This window comes from Bos taurus, unplaced genomic scaffold (assembly GCF_002263795.3).
Source record: "Bos taurus isolate L1 Dominette 01449 registration number 42190680 breed Hereford unplaced genomic scaffold, ARS-UCD2.0 Leftover_ScbfJmS_2281, whole genome shotgun sequence".
NCBI classification, from domain to species: domain Eukaryota; kingdom Metazoa; phylum Chordata; class Mammalia; order Artiodactyla; family Bovidae; genus Bos; species Bos taurus.
The window spans coordinates 42,752-58,489 of NW_020191356.1; the positions used below are offsets into that span (position 1 = coordinate 42,752).

The window sequence follows — 15,738 nt, forward strand, 5'->3', positions numbered from 1 at the left end:
ACTTCTGGACTACAATAGAAATATTTTTCAGTTGAAGTCGTTGGTGTTTATTTACCGTAAATGTATTGATACATAACTTGATAAACCACATTTAGAAATCTCACTCAAATAGATCCTAAATCAGTTAACCACTTTAATAGAAGTCTGTATAAATTAAAATTTTGGTTCTGCTCTTTGAGAGCATGCAAATATTTAATTCAATTCATAGGGTTTAGTGCTCTTCAGTAAAATCAGATTTATGTCAAGGCTAATTCTTGACCAAATGAATCCAAGTGTTCACCCACCTCTTTGATTTGTCGAGTGCCCTTTGTATTGGAGGAGGAACTTGATGTACATGAAAGTCATCCCAGAAAAATAATTTTGGTCAATCCAATACTTATTCGTTAATTATATCAAGAATGCAAAAAGAACAATAAGCCAGCACCAAATTTCTTGTTTAACCACTGTTTCAAAATAATGATGGCTCCAAATTTACTTGATTTGACATCTGAGAGTTAAGGCAAAGTCTGAGTCTTAATGGTTTGGTCAGCATAGCTGTCAGCCCCTCTGTGATGTGACTTTCCATGGTAGCAAAGGAAGGAAGCCTCTTGTCTCCTAAGTTACATCATGGCTTCATTCCATTTGACCCACGATGCATGTATCAGTACATTCTTTAAAAACCGTGTTTCTATGATTTTGGACAATATGACAGGATTTGGAGGCGGTTGCTAATAATTATTTCATAAAATGCAAGCTTTGAATGTTTGTGTAGTAGGTTTGCCATGCAATATCCATAGCTGGAAGAATATTAATTCCTTCAGCAAAATGGAGTGTCTGTGTACCAAGTGCCAGCCGTATGTTCCCTGCCCCAGAAAAGGCAGGGCCTAATGAAAGAGAAAATGTGAATAGAAGTAACGCCATTACAGCAAGATAATACCTCTAAAATAAGCTGTACAAAGTGATAGAAATCCAGTGAATGTGCCTCTGGGATCCAGAACTCTTCCCGGAGGATAGGACATTGGTAGCAGAATAATCAGAGTTTCCAGTGAAGAAACCACACGTGTGTGTGTGTGTGCTGTGCGCTCTGGGTGCGGGTATGAGAGTGTGTTGGAGGACTCCATCTTTGGGGAGCCCAGAAAGCTCATCACCCAAGATCTGGTGCAGAAGGGGTACCTCAACTACCGCCAGGTGCCCAATAGTGATCCTCCGGGCTATGAGTTCCTGTGGGGCCTGAGAGCTTATGCTGAGACCAATAAGATGAAGGTGTTGGAAGTTCTGGCCAAGATCCAGGATACGGTCCCGAGTTCCTTCCCAGACCTCTATGACGAGGCTCTGAGAGAACAGGTGGAGAGAGCAGGACTGAGAGGCATTCCCATTTCTCCAGCTATGGCTGAGGCCAGTGCATCTTCCAGGGCCAAGTCCTACAGCTCCTCCCACATCTAGGGAGGGGTCAGCACACTTTGTTCCCTTTGTGTTGGAAGAGAACAGTCCAGCTCTTAAATAGCGCGGGGTAGTAGGGGTGGGGGGAACAAAACCCATATGTTCTTCACAGTTTTAAGTAGTATGGGAGTTTAGGTACAGTTTTAACAAAATATGCATGTTTTCCTTTTATCCATATGAATAATATCTCTCAAAATTAGATGATTTAGTTAGGGAGGTAGAGGTGTTTTGTATTTTTAAGTGTTTAAATAAACCTTCATAAGGTTTATTTTGCTTCAGAATCTAGGTTTATTAATGTCATGGATGTCATGTTTATTGCTGTTAAGTTTAAGACTAGGAGTTCATTATTTGTAAACAAGTTGAAAAGACTTCAATATTTTCCTTACGGTCCAGAACAAGGTAACATAACATTGGAATAGAATTTTACTTGGAAATGTGTAAGAATCCTAGAGATAAGTATTTGGGATCACAGAGCTTTCAGAGTAAACGCTGGTTTATTCTGCTTGTCTTCTTATCTGTCTTCTTTCCTTGTAAAAGTCAATAACATGAACTTAGATGTGTTTAGCTTATTCAAACTGTATGACACTTAAACCATAATAAAAGAGAATCTTTGCTCATTATTTCCTTTTCTCCCAAATTAATTGACCATCTTCTGTTTAGAAGGCTGTCTTATAGTACTGGGTTGGTAAGAAAATGAAGCCCAAGCCACTGCCCATGGAATTTTGAGTGTGGCAGCAGGTACCGTATAACGAAGGTGGTGAGCTAACTCTAAGGAATAAACAAATCATAAATTTAAATGGGGGAGGTGTGGAAGAGGAGGTTCCAAATGAGAGCAAGCAAGTCGAATTTACCTGATTAAGGCGGCATTGGGTCCTGGGAAACGTCTAGTTCCTCGGTGGGAGGTCATTTTCAGTCCAGATGCATGATGGGCTAGATGAAGCTGTGAGAGTGATGCCAGACACTCATATGATGGTTCTCAGAGGTGAGTCTGTAAACCTGGAATATATCTAAACCACATGTTCACCATTATTTGGGGATATCCGAAAACCATAGGGAATGGAAGGGACCCTGTGCACTTGAGCCAGGGCAAGTGAACACTCAAAATACACATTTTCATCAAAAGCTGTCCAGAGAAATGAGGAAGGAGGCTCGACATACGCAAAGGCGGGATTGGGCCTCAGGAGTCCCCCTGGAAATCCTCGAGCATCTATCCCCATAACCAGAGCAGGCAGGCCTGCTTTACTACTTTGTGCTCCCACCTACACCTCTGACTTTACGGGGGGCTGTCCCCCACCACCTCTTTCAGAGAAGGAGTTAACCTAGAGCTCCAGTTAATAAAAACTCCTGGGCATGACAAGAGTGTTTTAACCTACAAACTCCTCTGAAGGTTCTCTGGCCTGCCTGACAGGCTTGTCCGGCCACATGTGATTGCTCATAGCCTCCCAACCGTGAGAGGCATGAGATGCTTTAAACCTTCTAAAAACAGGTTCCTTAGAAAAGTTAGAAAACTATTAGTATAAGTATAATGGGCTGATTAGAAATTGTGTTGGTGAAGGGTTTTTCATTTGTTGAGCCAATGTTTGTTGCTAAGTCTCCATATCCCCTGCTCTTACACACATTAATGAATATATAGAAGAAATAAGTATTAACCTTTGATATTAATCACGTTAGACCTTAGGCTAAGTAAATTCTTTCCTTAACTAAAACCCACTACACCCTCACCCTATAGGAATGTAACTTTATTTGGGTGGCGTCTGTTTTAAGAATAATCACCCCTGGAGAAATAAGTGTCCTGGTTGACTGACCACTGTCACAAGGAGAGGGTCATAAATTGTCAGCAGGCCCTCTGACCAGAAGATGATGTAACACCCCTAAGACCTCTGTATACATTTGTATGAAGCACCTGACTTTGATAAAAGTCAGGACTGCTGACCCTGCATGACTTTTGCATAACATCTCAGTGTATAAAAGTAGACCATGGAAAATAAAGAATTAGGATCAGTTCCTCGAAAGACTGGTCTCCCCAAGGGTGATACCCACTGAAGCGAAATGCCAAGACATCACTGGACTGTCTCTCTTTTTCTGGGATGGGAGCACCAGAACTTGCTCTGTTAAATGGGCAGTTTAATTAGGTTATGTTTAGTGTAATTTGGCAAACTTTAAGGGAGGGCTCAATTTTTACTGTCAGTGGGATTAAATTAGGGGTGGTTTGGACAAAAACAAGCACCTGAGAGGGAAGTTGCTGGTCCTTGAGACAAATGAACTTGTCCTTACATCCATGTGGAGAAGACAACCCCAAACTCATATTAAAACAGGTGCTCAAATAGGGAAATACTGCTTAGTTTTACTTGCTTGGGAGCATTAGTGCTGATGTGGATTTGATTATTGTTTGGAGTTGCATATTATCTAGCCTGGAAATAAAATTATGTGATGGAAGTCTGTTATCATTCGGGGTCAAAATCACCTTTGTAATAACTACCATTCATTCAAAGTACCAAAGCTTGTCTCATACTGTGCCAGGTGATTTACATACATCACACATGTCTGTGGTCCTACACTATAGATGCTTTCAAACACAATTTGCAGATAAAGAAGCTGGAATAAAGAAGCTCAAATTCAAAGCTCATAAATGATAGGAGCTGGACTGAACCCCAGCACTGAATTCCTCCAGAGCCCATACTGTGCCACTCGTCCAGGATGAGGCCAATCTTGGGTCACTTCCTCTTTCTGAACATTAGTCCAAAAGGTATTTCACATGTTAAATAGCAGAATTTCATACCCCAAACACGGTTTTGGAATAAAAGGCCCCAGAAGTAAGTAACAAAAAATGAAAATAAAAGTGAAGTATGTATAAGGAAGGAGACAGCATTCAGTGACAATTTATCTACAAAGGAAATGTCAGTAAACCGCAATAGATCAGGGATGCAGAAAATCATTTAATTCAGCCCCTTTCTTTCAGAGAGTAAACCTGTTAGAGTGAAGGTTCTACAAGAGGCTGTGTCTGGTCAGTGAAGAGAAGGAAGAGATCAGCGTGTTTTCTCTGATAGCACACCACCTATGCTGGGGCCCCTCCCGGACTGCAGCTTCCCCATCACTCCTGGGACTCTACCCATTCTCTGTGAGATGTGTTGCAGGCAGACTAAGACTTTTCAAAGACGTGGCATTTCCCAAGAAGTCTTTCATAGAAGACACAGGAGTCAAGGTAAAGACAGATGAATGAGGAACTGAAGTCACAGAGAGACTGGCCTGTGTCTGCTCTCAGAAGGCCAAGACAGGGCTGCCAGGCTGCGCATTCCCTCACTTCTTTTCAGGGCTTGCAAGGACATGGTCTTTGGTCTACATGGGTCACCTTAGGTTGAAAGAAAGAGGAAATCCAGAGTCCCCCAGGAGTCAAGGTGAGGCATCTGAGTGAGGGCATACCCATACACTGAACACAGAGGGCCCCAAGAAGCCTGAATCCTGATGTCGTCCCTGAAGGCACAGGTAGGAGTAGCCTCGTGTGGCATTCCCAGATTTTCCCTCTCTGGCACCACAGGGAGTGAGGACCTTAGTCTGAGAGAGCTCCCTTACGTAAACAGAGAAAGGAGCCCCACACCCTGCCAGGAGTCAAGCTTTAGACTTATGAAACCCTCTGACCTCAGAACTCTGAGGAAACTGCACAGAACCCTGCCCTTCCTGGCATCCCTGGGATACCTGCTCATTGTTGACATGACATGCCCATTTCCTTCTATGAAGTCACAAGTGGGGTTGGGACATGGTCCAAGGGGTATAGCCTAGGGCCAGCAGTGAGATTATTTCCAGGTGTTCCAGAAACCAACTGAATACCCTGAAGACGAAGGGAACCACACACCCCATAACCATATGATTCATCTCATCCTCTGTGCCTCAGAAGACCAAGGACAGGTATGGACGGATGAGGAGAAGCTTACTTTTTCCTAGGGGTCTCATGGAGATGCTTGCCCTACTATAAGAAAGTATAGTAGTAGACGGGGTGGACCCAAGGGGAAGGGAGGGTAGACTTTCAGGCCACAACAGAGGTCAAAGCAAGGACTGAGGGATCATCTACCAATAAAAGAAGTGATCATGAATCCAGCCCTGTTCCTTGTAGCCCTTGAAGAACCAGGGCAGAGCTATCAAGCTGAAGTTCCACCAACATTTATTTATATCAGGTGTGTAGGAAATGAAACCCTTAGTATGAAGGTGCAGATACTATTCCAAGAAAGGGGTGGGGACACCAGGCCCTATGGGGAACCAAAGGAAGTACTCTTAATTCATGTTGAGGACTCCAGAGGCCAGGACAGAAAACTTCCCCCTGAGCACTCAGTACTGGGTGATAACTACTGACTGGGGTGATAAGCTGAGGACCTCTTCATTTCTCAGAAATCCCAGGGAGCTTTGTGATGCCAACTAGAGAACAGCAGAGGGAATGGGTCCTATGACTGGCCACTAGTTGGGTGGTGGTCTTGAATGCGAAATAACAGATGCCTCTGTGTAGGAGGCTACCAGCCCTTTCTGTCACCCCAGCGTGCCTGAGGCAGGGGTAGCAGGATGAAGCCTAAAGATCACTTTAATTTCCTTCAATATGTTTCCCAAAGGACAGCTGATTAGGAGAATAGGAACCCTGGGGGTTTTCAGAACAGTGCCCTCAAGAAAACCACAAATGTAGCCTTCCTGATAACCAAGGTGGTATTTCCCTGCTGCGGCTGCACACTCAACCTTCGTCTTCCTGTGTGCCCTTATCACTTGCCCTCCTACTCACACTTCTAATCATTGTCCCCCAGCGCAGTCATCATGCCTCGGGGTCAGAATCATAAGCTCTGCATCCGTGAGAAATGCCACCAGGCCCGATATGAGCCCCAGAGTCAAAAGGGAGTTCAGCCCGCTGCAGTAATGGAAGAGCTTCCCTCTACCTCTTCTCTTTTAGAAGATAATTCACAGAGCTCATCAGCTACTGGGTCAAATAGCACTTCCCAGGGGTCTTCGGAAGCCCCATCTACTACCAGCACTTTTTCTTTCAACTACTTCTGACACAAAATCTGATGAAGAAGATACCAGTCAAGATGAGGAAGATTCAGGTTCCTCCGATGTCTCATCTTCTACCGAGAACACCTACAGTGATACTCTGAACAGCATGACAAGTTTGTTGGAACAGTTCTTCTGCATAAATATAAAATGAAGCAGCCCATCATGAAGGAAAACATGCTGAAGATTATCCACCCAAGATACCATAACCGATTTGCCGAGATTCTCAAGAGAGCCTCTGAACACATCGAGGCTGTCTTTGCAGTTGACTTGAAGGAAGTTGATTCAACCATCCACTCCTATGACCTTGTCAGCAAACTGAACCTGCCCAACAATGGGAGAGTGTGGGATGGTAGGGGCTTACCTAAGACCGGTCTCCTGATGACAGTTCTGGGTGTGATCTTCGTGAAGGGCAACTGTGCCGCTGAGGAAGATATCTGGAAATTCTTGAATATGATGCGAGTATATGCTGGGAGAAAACACTTCATCTACGGAGAGCCCAGGAAGCTCATCACCAAAGACTTTGTGACGATGAAGTACCTGGAGTACCGCCAGGTTGCCAACAGCGATCCTCCACGTTACGAGTTCCTGTGGGGCCCACGAGCCCATGCTGAAACCAGCAAAATGAAAGTCTTGGAATTTTTGGCAAAAGTCAATGATACGGTCCCCAGTGCCTTCTCATCACAATATGAAGAAGCTTTGCAAGATGAGGAGAGAGCTCGAGCCACAGTTCCAGCCAGGCCTGGCACCACCAGGCATGTTCCACGGCCACGTCCAGCAGCTTCTCCCACCCCTACTGAAGACCAAGACTTTTAAAAAATCATCCAGATAAGAAAATTTGACATCAAAATAGGGACTTTTGCCGAAATGGGAAGCAATCCCACAATAATACTGCTGGGACAATGGAATGAAAAAATAAAATGAAAAAAATTTCAAAACATGATCAACCTTGATTGTTCTCCATCTTTTCTGTCTTCTGTTTTGTAAAATTAAATAATTTATACCTCGATATGCTTCTTGAAAGATGCAGGAGGTATTAAATCTTAACAAGTTAGACCTCTTACTGTCTTCATTTATTTTTTGAGCATCTGCTCTTTGAAAGGCTATATGCTAGTTCTGGTGAGGCTAAGATCAAGACCTCCCCTATGCCCATCAACTTTAGAAACAAGGAGCTGCAATCACATAAGCAAGATCTTGAGATAGCCTTTAGGAATGGCAGGAAAGTAAAAAGACTATCCAGGAAGAAATCTCTACCTGGAGTAACGTACTGATTTGTTAGGCTTTCCACAACAAAACCCCACAGAATGGGTGGCTGAAATAACGGAAATTTATTTTCTCAGCATTCTAGAGGCTGCAAGTCCAAGATGAGGGCTGGTTTACCCTGAGGCCTCTCCCCTTGGCTGCCAGGTGGCCACCCTCTTCACTTGGCATTCCTTTTCAGTGCATATATCCCTGGTGCCTCCTTTTGTGTCTCAATTTCTTATAGTCACACTGAGTTATGGCCCATCCTAATGACTTCATTTCAACTCAACTGTCGCTTTAAAGACCTTATTTCTAACTACAGTTGCATTCTGAAGTACTCCGAGTTATGCCTTCAATATGCATTTGTGGAGGGGACACAATTTGGCCCCTAACAGACAGAAATCTCAATGTAGGAGATTCCAGTGCACAGACTGGTATTCTACACACATTGTCTCCAGGGAGTTTCTGAGATGTAAGGGTGAACTCCCTTGAGGTGTTTAGGGAAGGACATTCCTCCCTTTACCCCTTTTGAATTCTTGTGGTTAGACTACTAGTAAACTTGACACAAGACAGGGTAACAGGAGAAAAAGAGACAAACTGCAATTCACGCGCACAAGAAGTGTCATAGAAATGGGACCTAAGAAGTGGGCAAAGCAGGCAGCTTCTTTATTTTGTAGACAACAAAACAATTTGTGAGGAATCGACAGGACAAATCAACTTAGGTTTTAGGTACTCAACTAGTAAGGAATCTAAACTGAATCTGTACCCAGGGTAGTAAATGAAAGACTTAACAAGGTGTGTGTATACAGGCTTCTCTGCTTGAACTGCCTATTTCTGGTTAGAAGGGTTTCCCTCTGTCTCCAGATGCAGGCAGTACATCCTTCATATGAGATGTATTTCCTGCTCTCAGGGAGGCAGATATCAGGGGGCAGCGGAATGTCCCTCCTCTGTTGGCTGTTTCTTAAGTAACTTGAATTCAAAATAATCAATATGCCACTGTGGTATATTGGGGGCAGAGTGCCCTAAACCTTGACAGGTCCCTCCTCTGAAACTTGCCTGCAAGTCTCACATGGTAAAAGCTGATCTGGTCACTGTGGAGAGAGAGAATGGATTAGTGGAGTCCTCCATTTCATGGCAGCAGTTGCATAATTCTGAGAACAGGTCAGTTCATTTAAAGAGTGGTATCTCATTTCAATAGGTGGTGATGCAGGTGGGCTCCCAAAGCTAGGGCTAGGGTGCAAGCGGTATCAGGTAGTTATTAATAAGAGGCATTTCTAAGGAAACAAAAGAAAAGCAGACAGTAATGATTGGAGCTGGTTATAAACCAGTTTCTGAGCCCAGGGGGTAGTCCGTCAAGAAGTTTTCTAGGTGTCAGGATCAAAGCAACTATTGCAGTTTGAAATGTCTCTATCACAGTTAGCAATATCTCTGGGTGATCAGGTTAACTTTCTGAGTGGCTCGTACAGCAACAGGCATGAAGTCTATTTGAACATAAGGTGTTGTGACAATTTCTCTGATCTTTGCATCAAGTCATCTAGCTTCACGTTGCAGGACTTCAGGAAAATGGCAATGTTAGTTCTCAGTGATTCAAGTCAAAAGAATGGGAGAGTGAGTGGATCAAGATGGCAGAGGTGTATCGCTTGGAGCTTACCGTCTTCCCACAGACACATCAAAAGGATGGGAGAAATTGGGAATTTTAGTAAGAAAGTTGCAGCTAGATACGGGTGGACACTAGAAAAATTCAGGATCCAACCCAGTTTGCAGGTAAATAATAAAACTTCAAGGAAATGTAATACCACTAGAACCTAATACCCACACATGTGTAGTACACTTTCTATCGAACCAATTTTTTCTGTCTATCATCTCCCTCATTTCTACTGAAGACAGGAAAACTAAGACCTAATTTGTTTGCAAAGGAAGTCTAAATTCAATAAACTTGGCCTGATTATTTATCTAAGTACAGTAAGAATAACAATTTGCCAATAGGCGCTTTTAAATCTGCTTTGCTGGAATGGTTCATAAGGAGTCTCCAGAAGGAAATTTTAATAGCCTCTTGAGGCTAGGAAGCCACAGCAAAGACTTGTTGTCAAACCTAGAGATCTGGATGAATTCCTCTCTTCCTGAAGTCCCTAAAACATCCTAAAGTTCCTGTGCCTGCCAGAAGTGATCTTCATTACTCACCTGGTAAGGCTGATGGGAATTCTGTCAGCAAGGTCCCAGGCTGTTTTTCCAAAGGGTTTTTATGGCTCCCTATGGTTAACCTTAGTTTCCTCAAGTTATCTGGTCATATCCAAGTCTACCTGTGTCTGTCAAATATGACATTCCAGTCAAAGTCTCGGCAGTGTAATCAATGTTTCCACTTGTGTCCCGCTACAAGAACAGATTCTCACTGAACTTTTGAAAAATAACAATTTTCCTAAGAAAAGAAGAACACTGAGAATTTCTAATTTCTGGAGTGATATGGTAGGGAGAGAAAAATTAATGTTTCAATTCTAATGACAAAGGTACAATTTATCAAATTGCTGTGTTAAAAAATTTCCTTATATCTAGAAAATGAAAGATTTTTAAAAGACAGTAATCTCTCAAAAAATCAGGAAAATTATCATATTTGTAATTCATTAAGCCCCATGTTCCTAATTCTTATATTGCCAGAGTCCAGTTTTTGTATTGTTTCTGTCAATCCTCCCTGAAGTTGGTGGCTCATAAGGATAATGATAATTTCAAGAAGCCTGCAAGGTTTTGGTTAAAGCTCGTATAATTTGCCCAGGGAAATGTATGCCTGGATCACACTTGATAAACCAAGGAGAGAACACATTTTCTCACACTTTCTTTGCCACCGTAAGGGAATCAGCCTTGCAGCAAGGGAAGGCTTCAACTCATCCAGAAAATATAGGAATGACAAGAATATTTTGATGACTCATCTGTTCTGTTCAGTCTCTCGGTCCTGTCTGACTCTTTGCAACCCCATGGTCTGCAGCACGCCAGGCTTCCCTGTGCATCACCTATTCCCAGAGCTTGCTCAAACTCATGTCCATTGAGTAGGTGATGCCAACCATTTCATCCTCTGTCGCCCCCTTCTCTTCCTGCCTTCAATCTTTCCCAGCATCGGTGTCTTTTCCAATGAGTCAGTTCTTCACATCAGGTCGCCAAAATACTGGCGTTTCAGCTTCAGCATCAGTCCTTCCAATGAATATTCAGGAGTGATATGCTTTAGAAATGACTGGTTAGATCTCCTTGCAGTCCAAGGGACTCTCACGAATCTTCCCCAGGAGGAACAAGATGGCAAGAGGAGTTGGTGGACATGGAATACATCTCTCTCCACGGATACATCAGGAATACACCTTCAGACACAGAAGTGCATGCAGAGTACCAGCTGAGAGTGGACAGGAGTACATGACCAGCAGAAAAGAATGTATAGACCCACGCAAAACATAAGGTCAAGCCCTGAGCCTTTAGAGTGGATCCACTGGCTCCAAGATCCTAGACTAGCAGAGAACTAACCCTAGGATATCAAATAGTGAGAACTGACACAAAGGAAACCACAGGAATACAAGACCCGGCATCACCAAACCACTGATAGCACCCTGTGCAGGACGCCTCATCTAAACCACAAAGACAACAAAAATACAAACCCGATCATCGGCAGACAGAAATACCACCTTACTCAGCCTTGCCCATCAGAGGAAAAAGCAAACAAACAAACAAAAGCTCAGCGCAAATCTCATTCTATAAGAAGCTTACACAAACCACTGGAACAACCTTAGAGGGCAGAAACAAAAAGGAAGAAAGAATTCAACCTTGAAGCCTGGAAAAGGAGACCTCAATCATGATAATTAAAACAATAATAATAATAATAATGAAAAAGGAAAAGAAATACTACACAAATGAAGGAACAAACCAGAAACACAGAAGTCCAAATAAATGAAGAGGAAACAGGCAAACTACCTGAAAATGAATTCATTGCTAAAGGGAATGCAGTGACACTGATACTTTCGAAACTGTCTGGCAAATTCTTTTAAGCTAAATATAGTCTTATCATATGATCTAGCAAATGAGCGTTAAGGTATTTACTCAAAAGAGCCGAAACCTTAAGCCCATCCAAAAACCTTCAACCAAATTTTAATAGCAGAATAAGTCATAGCTGCCAAAACCTGAAATCACCAAAGATGACCTTCAGTACACGAGTGGATAAACAAACTATGGTAAGGTACATGGAATGCTATTCAGTCCTGGAAGAAAACATTTCAAACCGTAACAAGTTATAGAGACAATTCAAAGTATATTGATTAGCAGAAGGAGCCAGTACAAAAAGCCTACATACTGTATGAGTCCATCAGTGTTACAGTCTGGAAAATGCAAATCTTTAGAAAGAGTAAAACGTTCAGTAGTTGTCAGGGGTTCCAAGTGAGGTTTTGAGGGATGAACAGATGGAGCATGGGAGATCCACAGGGCATTCACAAAGAGCTGAGTTGATACTATCATGCATCTGTCAAACACTAAAGAACTGTAAAACACAAAAACTAAAAGGTATTGTAAACAATGGACAATAGTTAATAATAACATGTTGACATTAGTTGATCAACTGTAAAAAATGAACTTGTATCCATTGAACCAATACAAGATGTTAATAATAGAAGATACCAAGTGGAGGAAGAGAGTGGCTGTATGGGACCTCTCTGTTCTATCTGCTGAATTTCCTCCAATCCTAAATCTGTTCTTTTAAAAAAGAAATACAGAGGGGCAACAAACTCATAAACACATGAAAAGAGGAGCTACATCACTCATCATGAGAGAAATGCACATCAAAATTACAATGAGGTGTCACCTCATACAGGTCAGAATGGCCATCATCAAAAATTGTACAAGCAGTAAATGCTGGGGAGAGTTTAGAGAAAAGGTGGGAATGGAAATTGATATAGCCACTGTGGCGAACACTGGGGAGATTCCTTTAAAACTAGAATTAAAACTACCATATGACCCAGCAATAGAAATACTGGGCATATACACTGAGAAAAGAATAGTTGAAAAGACACCTGTATCCAGTGTTCACTGCAGCACTGCTTACAATAGACAGGACGTGGAAGCAAAGCAGACTTCAACTGACCGATGACTGGATAACGAAGTTGTGGTAGCCACATACAATGGAATATTAGCCATAAAAAGGAACTAATTTACGTCACTTGTAGTGAGGTGGATGCACCTAGACCCTGTTTACAGAGCGAAGTAATTTAGAAACAGAAAAGTAACGTACATTAACGCATATACATGGAAAGTAGGAATGGTACTCACGAACCTATTTGAAGGGCAGGAATAGTGACACAGATGTGGAGAATGGACCTGTGGACACAGCAAGGGAAGGCGTGTGTAGGACGAATTGAGAGCGTGCCACTGACAAATATAGAGTCCCATGTGTACAAAAGATAGCTGGCGGGAAATTGCTATATAGTACAGGGAGCTCAGCCTGGTGCTGTGTGACAGCCTAGAGGGGTGAGATGAGGGGGTGGGAGGAAGTCTCATCAGGCAGGAGGAATATGTATAGGAGAGCTGATTCATCCTGTTGTATAGCAGAAACAACACAACATTATAAAGCAAGGATCTGTCGATTAAAACAACTTTTAAAAGTCTACTAATTTAAAAACTAGAAAAAATATGGATAAGAACACATAGCCAGTACGGAGTTACATGCACCAATGCAAAATGAATAAAAGTCAGCAATAATGAAAAACAAAGTATCACAGTAAGAATGTGATCCTCAAATTAAATTCTTAGGAAACAGGCACAGAAAACATTGACACATATAACTAACTTCAGAAATCTGGCATAAAATGACCAACACAGCAAAATCAAGAGAATGGTCTGGAAGAATCGACAATACTCAAACCATATAATAGAAAACACACCATAAGTGAAAGCAACAATACGAAAAATGTAGTTACAAAGAAACCTTAGAAAAATGTATGCAGTCTACACGAAGGCAACAAGAAGAATTTCCTGAGTGCCTCAGGAAAAAGAAGTCTCAAACAGAAGAGTATCTTTTGTGTATTCCTGAGGACATATTGTAAGACTGTTGATTTCCTTAAATCCTTTACAGATTTAGTACCACATCCAGAGTAGCTGAGTCACACGTGGGCAGCTGTTTCCTGTACCCAGAACAAACCATGGAAAATTATACAAGGAATAAAGACAACTACTAACAAAAGCAAGAACACAAAACTAAATAATCCCTGAGGAACAATAAGTCTCCTTTGAACTTGACCCAACGAGTGCCCAGGTCGGGGAGTACTCTGAGGCTGACACAGGTGTGCAGGCCACAAAGGAAACAGACAACAGGATCAGCTGGAAAAGGCTTTAAACTGGAGCGGTTGATTCTTCCACTGGGCCGTGGGACCATGAACCTCCACTGCTTCACTGAAGGAACCTGAGGCAGCATCTCAGAGCCCCATGCCAGGATCATGGGGCACCAACGTTTGGGATGGACATGGCAGTATGGCCCAGAGGTCATGCAATAACCAGCACAAACTTTGTTAGTGGATGACAACTGGCCCTTGTAAATGATGAGCTTAAGAGACTGTCACACATGCACTAAAAGAGAAAAGCCTGTATCACAGTAATTGTACAAAAGGACAGAAATTCATCTCAGAACTTTCGAGCAATGCCCCTGCAGTCGACTAAGAGCCCGCAGTGAGAATAGTCAGGCTAAGGAGCCCCTTCACGTTCTCTGCTGGGATTGTGTGGGGCATGGTTGGGGACAGGGGTCGTTTTATACCAGAAAGGGAAGGGTTTCTAGGCTCCGCCTGCAGTCAATATGAAGATCCTGAGTGAGATGTGAGGGGTTCCACACCACAGAAAGCATTCACCCATCCTTCCCTCTCGCTTATCTTACCTGCAGCAGCCATTTCCAGGAAGCCTTAGGCAGAATCGTCCAGATGAGATGCCGGTGCACTTCTCACCCAGCGTCTGTGGATCTGACATCTTCCAGGTGAGGTCTTGCCCTCAGGTCAGCAAACGGGAAGTAATACAGCATTACAGTCGGAGGAAGGCAGGGACAGAGAACACAGAGAATCACTCAGCACACAAGGAGCCCCAGAGTGCCCTCACTGTCTGCCTCAGCAGCTCCAGGAAGGCTGTCAGGCTCGGGCTCCCAAATTCTTCCTGCTTGGTTTACTGAGAGAAGTGAGAGGCAAGGAGTGAGGCCAGTTGACTGAGATCAGCAGGGACATCCCAGGACCCACTATGAGTCGAAGAAGGGACCACATCCCCCCTCTTGCCGGAAACTCCCCCAGAATCCTGCCCACCCAGGCCCCGCCCCTGCTGTCTTCCTGGAGCCCAGATGCGCATGATAGGAAGTGACAGCCCCCTACCCATGCTGGGGTGCCATGCCATCTTTGAGAGGGCTGCTGTCTTTGAGAGCTGCTGTAGCTGTGACCAGAGGGAGGAGTCCGAGGTCTCATCAGGGGTCCAAGTCGGCGGTGACATGAGTTACAAGTGCACTGGATAGGTACAAAGATATGCCCTGGCACTCCCAACACCTTTTCCATCCAAAAAGAGGGGACTTCACAGCCCCCCGGCAACCCCGCACCTGCTCTACGCCCAGAGGCTCAGACCTGATTCTTAGGTCCAATGTCCATCGGCTATACACGTGGGTTCTCGGGACATAACCTGGGTCCAGGGGTGGTGGATCTGGGTGCGGTGTTGCTGGACCCTGGCTCTGTTCAGTAGAGGGAAGTCCGGGATTCTGTGGAGTGAAGGAGGGACCCGCGGGTGGGACTGAGTGTCTCCACACCCCAGATTGGTGGCCACGCCTAACCCCTTACCCAGCGTGACTTGGCCAGAAAGCAACCGGTCAGCATCTGGGCAGTTCTAAAGGCTGAGGGGCTCCCTGACTGCCATCACTGACACGGGACACTCGGGGAAGAGGGGACCTCGTTCTGAAGGGCTGGCAGCAGGTCAACAGAGGGAGGATGTCAGGGCTCGGGAGGAGTCAGGGTAATGACCATCCTCTGCATCACATGGCCAACTCAGGACCCTCCCCTGTGGCCAGCACTTCCTCCAAGC

The 15,738-nt window shown here is 43.8% G+C and overlaps 1 protein-coding gene and 1 long non-coding RNA gene across 2 annotated transcripts; one reads left to right on the forward strand and one right to left on the reverse strand.

Annotated features, from left to right (window-relative positions):
* Nucleotides 1–6,450: 6,450 nt before the first annotated feature.
* On the forward strand, nucleotides 6,451–7,399 carry LOC790500 (melanoma-associated antigen B5-like). The gene is given in 2 exon segments (XM_024989139.2): nucleotides 6,451–6,569; nucleotides 6,572–7,399. Coding segments are annotated over 2 exon segments (705 nt in total). The 5' UTR covers nucleotides 6,451–6,550; the 3' UTR covers nucleotides 7,258–7,399.
* A 779-nt stretch (nucleotides 7,400–8,178) lies between these two features.
* LOC132344770 (uncharacterized) lies at nucleotides 8,179–14,962 on the reverse strand. Its single transcript, XR_009493725.1, has 3 exons — nucleotides 14,567–14,962; nucleotides 12,005–12,187; nucleotides 8,179–8,957 (listed from the first exon to the last, which is right to left on the reverse strand). It is a non-coding gene; the product is annotated as an uncharacterized lncRNA (long non-coding RNA).
* Nucleotides 14,963–15,738: the final 776 nt, after the last annotated feature.